Consider the following 12,558-nt stretch of genomic DNA (forward strand, 5'->3'; position numbering starts at 1 on the left):
AAAAATTTAGACTAATTAATCTCGAACTTCAGTGTAGGAAATGAGCGCAACCATATAGGAACCAATCTAATACTTTGATGTGGAAAATTCGGAAACAGGGAGAGAAGGCGATCGAAAGAAAATGGGAGGGGTACTTACTTCTCTCGGTAGGAAGGAAAACATTAAAATATAGTTATTATGGTTGAAGATTGGAGAGCTAAATTGGACCCTTTACAGTGTAGCCTAAATCCTCTCTTAACAGTCTTGAAACAGTTCAAAGGTGAGCATGTATAATTTAGCTAGATGCACAATGTCATCTATTTTATGTAGAATAGTGTTGAGTAGATTATGATTTCCGTCTTTATTAATTGTAATAGCTTAACACTCGATAAGGATCCTATCCGTTCAAGTGAGAGTTTGGAAAATAGGAGTTTAATTGTTTTTCAACAATTCCACTAAAGTTATATTAATCTTTTTATTAATAAAATAGGAATTTATAAAAATAATATAAGCACAAAAATATTATAAGAAATACAATAAGTTACTGTAATCTTTTTATTAGTTGAATAAAAATTTATAGAAATAATATAATCACAAAATTATTATAAGAAATATAATTACTTGAATTGGGAATGGATGAGAAAAATAATGGAGGAGAAAAATAGGATAAAATTTACCAATTTACTCTCCAGAAAATCATTACTAAATTTTCATGGGGTGAGATTAAGTTTAGATAACAATTAGATGGTGCGAAGGAAGAATCCAGATTCAGTTTTGATAATAATGAGATAGTGCGAAGGAAGAATCCATTATGACCATTTGCTAAAGCAAGATTTATGTCCCTTTAGTTGTTGTTTGTACTTCCAGGTCGAAAATGTATGAATAAAACCGATAAAGGTTGTTATTGATGTCTGTAGTTTCTATGGTCCGTTACATTTTTCTAATCAGAAATGGGTTATCTTATTGGTTTAAATGAATGGTTATTTTATTATTATTGTATTCATTTGATTAAGTTATGATTCAACAAGATTACTTAGGGTTGAAGTTAATCACCTAATCAGAAATTAGAATCATGTGGTTTTTAATAGATTTCAAAGGATAACATTAATTAAATTTTAAGTTTCATTTATTTATTTATTTTTCTTCGTTCTTAGTATAAGCAGTGTATTTTTAGTGTATTTTTTAAATTATTTAGGTGAAAGTTTAGTTTAATTTTTAATTTTCTTTCCATTTAATTTTTTTTTTTGAGATTTTATGTTTAAATAAATTATACATTCTATATGAACATTTTCTTGAATTTTAGGGTAACATGTCAATCTTTTAAATTTGGTGTTGGAATCCAAATGAGGAGTTTGTTTGTAGATGATATGGTTACTATTTATAAAAATAAGTTATAATATTTCATTTTATGCATTTAAGTTTAATTTACAATCTTAAATTTTTGTCATCAACTAAAATATGAATTAAATTAATATATGAATTAAATGATTTAGACAAATGTCATGGTAGTGCTTATTCAAGCTTCATACTAAATGATTTAGACAAATGTCACGGTAGTGCTTATTCAAGCTTCATACTAAATCTAACGTTACTAGAATCATAGATATCTTTGAATTTAAACGTTTGGAATGCAAACATTTAACCTTTACTGGAAGACTGGAATCATAGACATCCTTGAATGCACAAGTTTACTAGAATTGTATGTGAAGGGAATTTAAGGCTTTTACTTAAGAAAATTATAATGGTTCAACAAATTATTGATGTTTATTTTACAATATGCTTTCAATAAATCTGGTGGAAATTTTATAATTATACTACATTGCACATTGTATAAATTATAAGAAATGGAATGTTGGAAATTTAAGAGAAAAGAACATTGATCTGTTAGAAATTTAATAGAAAAAAACTTCGGCCAATAAGATGAAAGAGTTCAAATACAACATGCTATAGAGAAATGTTGTTTTTGACCTTGGAATCTTCTGGAAAACCAACGCCCCATCCACATTTTGTTAGTCTTTGAAAAATAATTTAGAATTTTAAATCTATCAAGAACTCAAACTAAAAAGCTATGTTACAATTATAGCCATGAGTATGTTAAAAAACATTCCAAAGTTAATCTACTAAAACACACATGGAGATAAGTTGTATATTACATTTTACCACTTTTTGAGGCTTAAACTTTTTTATTAACATGATTTTTATGGAAATTTAATTTTTCATTTGTACATGCCTTTTATTCATTTTCAAATTATATAAATTCATATATTTTAATTTTTTTACTAATTTAACATTAAACTTAACGAAAGATTTCATATAAATTTCATGTATAATAATAGTTTTTATATGGTTTTAGTTTTTTTTTGACATCGTAGAACCATCTTGTAAGAGTTTTATTCGATCTAATAAATGAAATGTTTTTGTTTGTTTGGAATAATACAACATAATTTTGAGAAAGATTGTGATTTCTTATTATTTAAAACGCATATTTGAATGCATAAATGGATTAAACACCCATGAGACACTAGCAATTTACACATTAAGCAACCTAAATTTATGATTCACAAAAATCTCTACCAAATTTTGGGCAAAATTGACCAAGGAGAAAGGTCATTTCTTCTATTAGTTAGACTAGTGGGAGTTGTATATCTACATAGTTCTCATGTTAGGGTTCCTCTCAATCTTACACTTAAAGGAATATGTTGCTAAATAAGATGTAGTGGTTATATTTATTAAATAAACTTTGTGCAATCAATAAATATAAAATGACTTATTAAAGAAGGTCCACTAGGTAGTACATGTAGCTTCATTAATGAAAACCCATTAATTGGTTATGGTTTGAAACAAATAGAAACTATTTATAATAAAAAAAACTATGTATCGGGGTGCTAAATGACTAATATTGTATTGTGTTTCCTTCGGGATACATGCTCAAAGAAACAAGCAAAGATTGTTTTCTATTCAAATTATCATTAAAAATTTCCCTATTTTTATTACTTCAAAATATTTTTGCTCTATTTATTTATATTTAGTAGTTACTACATATAAATATTTATATACATTTTTGTTTCGACTGTGAAAATAAATCACAAGTAAAATTAGCTTGCCTTTCATACCAACATACATTTAATTTTTTTATTTTTAAAAAATTACCTTCAGTTAAAAATTTGTTCCAATATTTTGAAACACAATGATTTACTGTTGAGTGAGTAAAACTATTCATAGAAAAGACACATTCACGGATTATAAGTAAGGTTATAAGGTCGGTTGGAGCCTTTTACACCTATGTTAGTACATGGAGAGTAGTGTCTTATTAGATAGAAATTGTATACCAACTCGAATTTTATATTGAAATTCCCCTACACACCAGCAACCATGCTTACATAAACCTACTAGTGATCATCATACAATAGAACAAGAAGCACAACACTGCGATATTACACTTGCATACTTGCTCCTCTATATCTGACAGTGCTCGGTACAAGTAGAGGTCTGCGGTTCTTCAAACGCTGGACCAATCCTATGCCTCGAACAGAACAGGGCCCATAACGATGGAGTAAGTAGAAGTGAGTGAGGGATGGATCGTTGTTGCATTGTTTTCAGTATTGGGCGTTGCATAGACCAATTTCTTTCGAGACAGAGAGACGTGTGTTGGAATGATAATTTAAACTGCCGTGGAGCGACAGCGACCGTAGCATTCTGTTTCCAGAAAACATCCATTTGAGTTCCCTGCAATGCGATCAAGTCGCAGATCGCATATCGCACATTTCCTTGTCAACCTTCACTGCGACCTTTCGTTTGTCTGCGATTGGGATTTCGCGATGCGATCTGATTGCATATTGCAAATCGCATGATTCAATGGTTATGGAAGTGGCGGCACATCTTTTCTCTTCCGCCGATGCGATGGTGCGATGTTGTGATGGGCCACGCATTAAAATCCGATAAGATATTTTCAGCCGTGTAATTAATGATATTTACTGCAGTTGGTAAATATAGGTAAGATATTTTTATTATCTTATCGTTTTAAAATCAAATATGTTTTTAAAACATATAAATGTAATGAACAACAGTTCCTTTTTTCAATGTTAGAAGAATGTAAGAGAGTTTTGTGATTTCTGAAATGCACAGCAGTGCTGAGATAGTAAAATTAGTTTCTGGAACTGAAGCGTTCCTGTTGTAATCCCTCTGAAGAGGAAGACTATTTTGTAACAATTTTTTTTTGTGTTATGATTAAGATCCTGTATTCAAAATAGAGCGTTGTTCTCTGTGCAATTTCTTTTGTGTTTGAAATCAACATAAATTTTTAACATGGTATCAGAGCTAGTCGAGGCACTCAGTGAGTCAAAAAACAGAGTTTGTTTTTTCACTGTAGGAGCTGTAAGAAGCTTATTAAGCAGATTTTCTCCAGCAGAGAAAGTTTTTTTTTGCTTGTTTTTTTTATACAGTTAGTATCTCTTCTTTACTTATACAGGTTAAGATGGCAGATGCGGGAACTGGTTTGACAAATTCCCAACTGCCACAGTTTAATGGGAAAAATCACAGTTATTGGTCCATAACAATGAAAGCATTGTTTGCTTCTCAAGGAATATGGGAGTTGGTTGAAACTGGCTATGCTGAACCTGCAGATGCAACAACATTGGCTGCTTTGACAGTAGCAGAAAGAGACCAGTTGAAGAGCGAGAGGAAGAAGGATGCCAAAGCTCTCTTTTTTCTCTTCCAATCAGTACATGAAAGTGTTTTTCCACAGATTGCAGCAGCAACAAAATCTAAGGAGGCATGGTATATTCTCAAAACTGCCTATCAAGGCATGGAGAAGGTGAAGATTGCAAAGTTGCAAATGTTGAGGAGAGACTTTGAAACACTCAGCATGAAGGAATCTGATACAATAGATTCATTCTTCACTCAGGTTATGTGGTTGATAACCCAGATAAGATCTCATGGTGAGATTCTTGAAGAAAGAAGGATTGTAGAGAAGATCTTGAGATGTTTACCCTCAAGGTTTGAAGCTATTGTGGTAGCAATAGAAGAAAAAAGGATCTCTCACAGTTCACAGTAGATGAACTGAGTGCTTCCCTTATGTCTCATGAACACAGACTGAGTAGAGGAACAGATTCCTCTTTTGAGCAAGCATTCAAGATTCAGATGTCTTTTGGGCAAGGAAAAGGTCGAGGCAGAGCAAATAACAGAGGTCGTGGAAGAAGCCAAAACAAAGGCAGAAATAATCTTGTAAGCACAAGCGGAAGGAGCTGCAATCAGAACCAAGATGAAGGTTCAAGCAAACAGCAAGCTCATGGACAAAGGTATGACAAATCCCAAGTCCAATGTCATTATTGTAAGAAATATGGGCACTACGCCAATGAATGTAGGAAAAAACAAAATGACATGAATAGTAGGCAGAATGCTAATTTTGCAAATGAAGAAGATAAGAATCCAAAGCTCGTGTTGTTAACATGTAATATTGCACAAGACAAACAAGAAGATTTTTGGTTCTTAGACTCAGGTTGTAGTAATCACATGACTGGAAATATTGCAATGTTTGCCAATCTGGATGAAAATGTGAAATCTGAGGTAACAACAGGAACTGATAGTAAGATATCTGTCAAGGGTAAGGGCAAAGTCAGTATCCAAGCAAGAAATGGAGAACAGATGATTGTGCCAGAGGTATACTATGTACCTGGTCTGAAATGTAATCTTTTGAGCATTGGACAGCTCATTAACAAAGGTTACAATGTGTTCTTCAAAGATGATATGTGTACAATCAGAGACATACCTCTAAGTAAGAAGATCATTGCACAGGTGCAGATGACCAGCAATAGAATGTTTCCTCTCAAACTCAGGGCAGATTTGAAGGAAGGAAGAACTATTGCAACTGTAACACAAGAAGTCTTTCAGGAACAAGTGAAAGATGAGAATTGGTTGTGGCACTTGAGATTTTGACTTCTCAATTTCGGAGGCTTGAATCTGTTGCACAGAAAGGGAATGGTAAAGGGATTGCCATTGATCGAGAAACCGGACAACCTTTGTGAAGGCTGCATCTTGGGCAAGCAACACAAAGAAAGCTTTCCAGCAGGAAAGAGTATAAGGGCAAAAGCACCCTTGGAAATTGTTCACTCTGATGTGTGTGGACCGATGAAAATACCATCATTTTCCGGAAATAAATATGTTTTAACCTTCATTGATGATTACACCAGAAAGACATGGGTGTATATGCTGAAAGAAAAGAGTGAAGTGTTTGAGAAATTCTGCCACTTCAAAACTCTTGTTGAGAAACAGTGTGGGCATTATATCAAAGTGCTCAGACCAGATAGAGGAGGAGAGTACATCTCCAAAGACTTTCTACGTTTTTGCAGAGAGAATGGCATACAAAAGTAGTTCACCGCGAGATATACACCTCAGCAAAACGGTGTTGCCGAAAGGAAGAATAGGACCATTCTTGACATGGTCAGAAGTATGATGAAGGAAAAACACTTGCTGCATGAGTATTGGGCAGAAGCTGTCATTTGTGCAGTTTACATCTTGAATAGATGCCCAACTAAAGCCGTCATGAACAAAATACCAGAAGAAGCATGGAGTGGTCAAAAGCAAACTGTCACTCACATGAGAGTATTCGGATGTGTAGCATATGCACATGTACCAGATCAGCTAAGGAAGAACCTTGACAGTAAGGGGGAGAAGTGTGTCTTTATTGGCTATTGTGATGAGTCAAAAGCATACAAACTCTATAATCCATCCACCAAGAAATTGATAGTAAGCAGAGATGTGCAGTTCATTGAAGATGAAGCTTGGGATGGAAGCTTCGAAAAGACAGTGAATGTGAAGACAATTGTGTCTCACGAAGAAGAAGAGGAAGGGACAGCAGCAAATAATCCTTCCTTGGTGGCTCCACCTCCACCATAACAAGTACAACAAACCACACCACAAGCTGGAATTCGAACAGCCTTGAGAAGTCAAGGAAGTGCTTCTCCAAGCACACCATAGGGATCAGAGATACCCTCAAGTTCGGATGGAACTCCAAGCACACCAAGAAGACCAAGATTCAGAAATCTGAATGAGATTTATGAACAAGGAGAGGTAAGTAATAATACCGGTCTGAATTCATTATTCGCTTTGTATTGTCATGTTGATGACCCAGTTCATTTTGAAGATGCTGTAAATGAAAATAAATGGATTGAAGCAATGAATGAAGAAATTGGTGCAATTGAGAAGAGTAAAACATGGGAGTTAGTGGACCTCCCTGAAGGTAAAGATGCCATTGGATTTAAGTGGGTCTATCAGACCAAAAGTAATGCTGAAGGAAAGATTGATAGGCACAAAGCAAGACTTGTTGTGAAAGGCTACAAGCAGCAACAAGGCAAAGACTATGATGAAACCTTTGCACCAGTAGCAAGGATGGAAACAGTCAGAACAATGTTTTCTATTGTGGCACAACACAAATGGAAGATTTATCAGATGGATGTTAAATCTGCATTCCTAAATGGAGTGTTAAAAGAAGAGGTTTATGTTGAACAACCTCCAGGCTATGAAGTTGAAGGCCAAGAGCATAAAGTCTGCAAACTGAAGAAGGCTCTTTATGGGCTGAAGCAAGCTCCAAGAGCATGGTACAGTAGAATAGATGCTTATCTGATTGAGAATGGGTTTGATAAGTGTGATGGTCAACCCACACTCTACATAAAGGAGAATGATGGTAAGATTCTTATTGTTGTTTTATATGTAGATGATTTGATTTTTACTAGCAATGGTGCTTCTCTCATTGCTGATTTTAAAGCAGTCATGAAAAGTGAATTTGAAATGACTGCCTTGGGCTTCTTAAGATATTTTCTTGGAATTGAAGTAGACCAAAGTGAAAATGGTGTTTTCATTTCTCAAGTTAAATATGTAGAAGCAGTGTTGAAGAGATTTAACATGCAGAACAGCAAGACAGCTGTGACTCCAACTGTAATGGGGTTGAAATTAACCAAAGAAGACAGCAGCAAGGATTTTGATCCAAAATTGTACAAGAGCATAGTTGGCAGCCTTATGTACTTGACTGCAACTAGGATGGACATTATGCACGCTGTGAGTTTAATCTCCAGATTTATGGAAAGACCGAAAGAGACTCATTGGCAGGCAACCAAGAGGATTCTAAGGTATGTGAATGTAACGAAGGGGTTTGGTATTTTATACTCCTCTTCTGAAAGTTTCATGTTGACAGGTTTCACTGATAGTGATTGGGCTGGAAGTGTTGATGATTGGAAAAGCACATTGGGATATGTGTTTCATATGGGATCGGGAGCCATCTCATGGGCTTCCAAGAAGCAACCAGTTGTGTCTTTGTCAAAAGCAGAGGCAGAGTATGTGGCAGCAACAGCAGCAGGATACCAAGCAGTGTGGCTGAGAAGAGTTCTCAGAGATTTGTGTCATGAACAAGAAAAGGGCACAACCATTTACTGTGACAATAGCTCGGCAATAGCATTGTCTAAAAAATCTGTTTTTCATAAAAGGACAAAGCACATAGACACCAAATTTCACTTCATACGTGAATTGGTTAAAAATGGTGAGATTGTTTTACAGCACTGCAGAACAGAGGATCATGTAGGTGACATCTTGACAAAACCATTGGGAAAGAAAAGTTTTGATCATTTCAGGAAATGCCTAGGTATGCAGAAAAACCCAGCAGTTGAAATTAAAGGGGAGTGTTGGAATGATAATTTAAACTACCGTGGAGCAACAACAACTGCAGCATTCTGTTTCCAGAAAACCTCCATTTGAGTTCCCTGCGATGCAATCAAGTCGCAGATCGCATATCGCACATTTCCTTGTCAACCTTCACTGCGACCTTTCGTTTGTCTGCGATTGCGATTTCGCGATGCGATCTGATCGCATATCACAAATCGCATGATTCAACGGTTATGGAAGCGGCGTCACATCTTTTCTCTTCCGCCGATGCGATGGTGCGATGTTGTGATGGGCCACGCATTAAAATCCGATAGGATATTTTCAGCCGTGTAATTAATGATATTTACTGCGGTTGGTAAATATAGGTAAGATATTTTTATTATCTTATCGTTTCAAATTCAAATATGTTTTTAAAACATATAAATGTAATGAACAGCAGTTCCTTTTTTCAATGTTAGAAGAATGTAAGAGAGTTTTGTGATTTCTGAAATGCACAGCAGTGCTGAGATAGTGAAATTAGTTTCTGGAACTGAAGCGTTCCTGTTGTAATCCCTCTGAAGAGGAAGACTATTTTGTAACAGTTTTTTTTTTGTGTTATGATTAAGATCCTGTATTCAAAACAGAGCGTTGTTCTCTGTGCAATTTCTTTTGTGTTTGAAATCAACAGAAATTTTTAACAACGTGGACGCAAGTGTTGATATTAAACGCTAAACCCTGGACATTGTAGAGGCCAATCTCATTCAAGACAAAGAGACGTGAGGCAATTAAATACGACTCTGTCTGCCATAGTTTATGAAGGGCGATTGTGACTGAGAAAAGAAGAGTGTCCACCGTCTATATGACACCCAAATTCGATGTATTAATGACATCTGGCAGTCACCAAGTGGAGATCCGAGCTTCTTCGAAATGCGGGTCAGTCTGGTGCCTCGAACTGAACAGTGTCCATGGCAATGGAGGGAGTAGGAGTTCCTGAGGGATGGCTCCCTGTTGCACTGTTTTCAATATTGGGTGTTGCAGCGGCCAGGTTTTACTGTGGGCAGAAAGCTCCGGGTAGGTGGGCTCTCGTGGGCTTGCTTCCCGTGTTGATTTACAGTTACAATGATATCTACGAATGGGTTACGCAGATGCTTATCCTGGGCAGTGGGACTATCACATATAGGAAGGGCGCATGGACGAAATGGGTGGTGACTGCAGATCCTATTAATGTTGAGTACGTTATGAAGATAAAGTTCCATAACTTCCAGAAGGGCGACTAATTCCGCCAGGTGTTTGGTGACGTTTACGGCGACATGAACATTTTACTTCAAGAAGGAGAGACTTGGAGGCAATTAAGGGCAATTATGTCCACGATTTTTGCTGCTGCCAAAACCCACAATGACATTATTTAGACAACTTTGAGGTTAGTGCACCAGAGACTTATTCCACTGTTCCAGCGCGCCGCTAAAGAAGACATTGTTCTTGACCTCCAGGAAGTTTTTCATCGCTACACTTTCGACAGCATCTCTCATTTCGCCCTCGGATTCGATCCGGCGTCCCTAAGCCTGGACCTCGCACATAATCGTTTGGTAGAGGCATATGACCGGGCCATCGAGCTTTCCGGTCGTCGGTTTCTTATGGCAGCGCTTTACTGGAAGACACTGAGATTTCTGAATTTGGGGCCGGAACGGCAGATACGTAAAGATGTAAAAGTCATAGATGACTATATCACGGAGATCTGTGCTTCAACGAGGCGAGAGATAGCGCAGAACAGTGCGAATTGTGAGGATTCTCCGGGCTTTTTCCCTCTCCTCCTACGCCTCGAGAAGGAGACGAACGATGCGTGTATTCTGACGGCCAGTTGAGAGACATTTGCATAAGCATCATAATGGCGGGCAAGGATACAACGGCCCCGGCACTCGCTTGGTTCTTCTGGCTTCTGCAGTAGCACCCTCGCGTGGAAGAGAATATTTTGATGGAGCTCAAAGGCATAATAAAGCGCAGAAAACATGAAACCCAAGCAGACCACGAAGAAGCGTTTACGGTGGATGAGTTAAAAGAGATGAACTATTTGCATGCGGCACTCTCAGAGTCTCTGCGACTGTACCCGTCAGCTCCAATGTAGAATTTAGTGGTTGCGAACGACGACATGTTGCCGGATGGAACGTGGGTGAACAAGGGGTCCAGGGTGTTGTGTTTATGGTACTCCATGGCCTGAATGGAGAGCATATGGGGCGTGGATTGCCGCGATTTCAAGCCAGAATGATGGCTCCACGATGGGAAATTCAGGACCAAGTCGGAGTTCATATACCCGGTGTTCAACGAAGGCCCTCGCCGGTGCCTAGGGAGGGATGTTGCCCATCTGCAGATGAAGTGGGTCACTTCCTCCATCATCCTGCGTTTTCGTGTGAAAGCAGTGGCCGCACATCTTGTCGTGCCAAAGTACGGGATGATGTTGCGCATGAAGCTTGGCCTCGAGGTCACAGTCGTGACGCGTTAAACAATCACGATCACTTTCACTCTTTCCGGGCTAAAAGTCACAGGTCTCCCCCTCCGGCGCCCCCCCCCCCCCCCTCACCTCCCCTGCCCTCCCTCAATATTTATTTTTAAGCTAGCATATTCCCTACATTATCTAAACGTACGTTGTATTGCACAATGATATGTCTAGGGTTTTCTTTATATTATTTCTATTGAGGGTTTGACGGATGGTTTTCTTGATGATGTTTCTATTATATGCATTATGTTCAAAAACTTGGTGGAGGAGGTTTAGTTTTATGTGTTTTAGGTGATCCCAGTCAGAAATTGTAGTAGCTCTTGTAGTTAGGGTTTTAATAATTCCATATTTTTGTTTGGGATGACTATGAGAGTTTGTGTGTAGGTATCTTTTAGTGTGATTTTTATTTCTCTACACTTGGGAGATAAGTTTCCTGTTTTTTTTTGGATAAAAGGATGTCAAGAAAGGGTAACTGGATATCCTTTTCTATTTAAATGGTGAATTTAATGTGACTTGAGAGACTGTTAATGTGAGTTAAAAAATCTTCCAGTTTATTTTTACCATGACTCCATTTTGCAAAAACATTGTCGACGAATCTTTTCCATTCTTCTGGGGTGTAAGGAAAATATTTGAGGGATTTTTGTACATGTATATGTTAGCAATTATAGGAGATAGAGGAGATCCCATTGCTACTCCATGAGTTTGTTCACAATCTTTTCCTTTAAAGATGAAATATGTTGATTTTAGGAAAAATTTTAGGAGATTTATAGTTTTGTTATTAGGAATTGATTTCATAACGTCGATGGCTTCTTCTATCAGTATCATAGTGTACAGGGAAATAATTTCAAAACTCACCATGAAATCTTCGTCTTTCATTCCAAGGTTTTTGGTCCATTGAACAAATGTTGCAAATTCTTTTATATAAGATGAGGTGTTTCTGCCTAAGAGACGTAACTTTTTAGCAAGGTATTGAGTAAGGAGGTAGGTGGGTGAACTTATGATATTGACTATATGTCTTAATGGGATACCATCTTTATGAACTTTGGGAGCTCCGTATATTCGAGGAGTGATGGAGCTAGTAGGAGTGATTCTCTTTTTTTGTAATAGTGTCAAGAGATGAATCTTTTATTTTCTTGGTGACCTCCCTAAGGATTTTAGGGCTAGGGTCCTTATCTAAGATAATATAGCAACCACTATTGTTTAGGTGTTCTTCCATTTTTCTGTCACATTCAAAGAAATGGAAGAACACCTAAAGATAACTTAACAAGATTTAAAAAATTGTTATTTTTAAATGTCCAAGTTATGTAGAAGAAATCAATCTAAAGTTATGTACAACATATGTTGATATATTTGTTGACTTGTTTATCCCCTCATTGTCATGTTTGCCTCTTTCTAGCTCGAGTCGGTTTATTTATGAGTCTCTCTTAAGGCAAGCCTTATCCATTTGTTTGTTGGCC

General features: G+C 36.9%; 1 protein-coding gene across 1 annotated transcript; it reads left to right on the plus strand.

Annotated features, from left to right (window-relative positions):
- The first annotated feature begins 9,575 nt into the window (after positions 1-9,575).
- LOC149229047 (cytochrome P450 86B1-like) lies at positions 9,576-10,472 on the plus strand. The gene is made up of 2 exons (XM_089380945.1): positions 9,576-9,845; positions 10,044-10,472. Exons 1-2 carry the CDS (start codon positions 9,576-9,578, stop codon positions 10,470-10,472), a joined length of 699 nt encoding a protein of 232 aa, XP_089237071.1.
- The last annotated feature ends 2,086 nt before the right edge of the window (positions 10,473-12,558 follow it).

This window comes from Pinus tabuliformis, chromosome J (genome assembly GCF_031772625.1).
Source record: "Pinus tabuliformis cultivar Carrire ecotype Pingquan chromosome J, CPIR1, whole genome shotgun sequence".
NCBI classification, from domain to species: Eukaryota; Viridiplantae; Streptophyta; class Pinopsida; order Pinales; family Pinaceae; genus Pinus; species Pinus tabuliformis.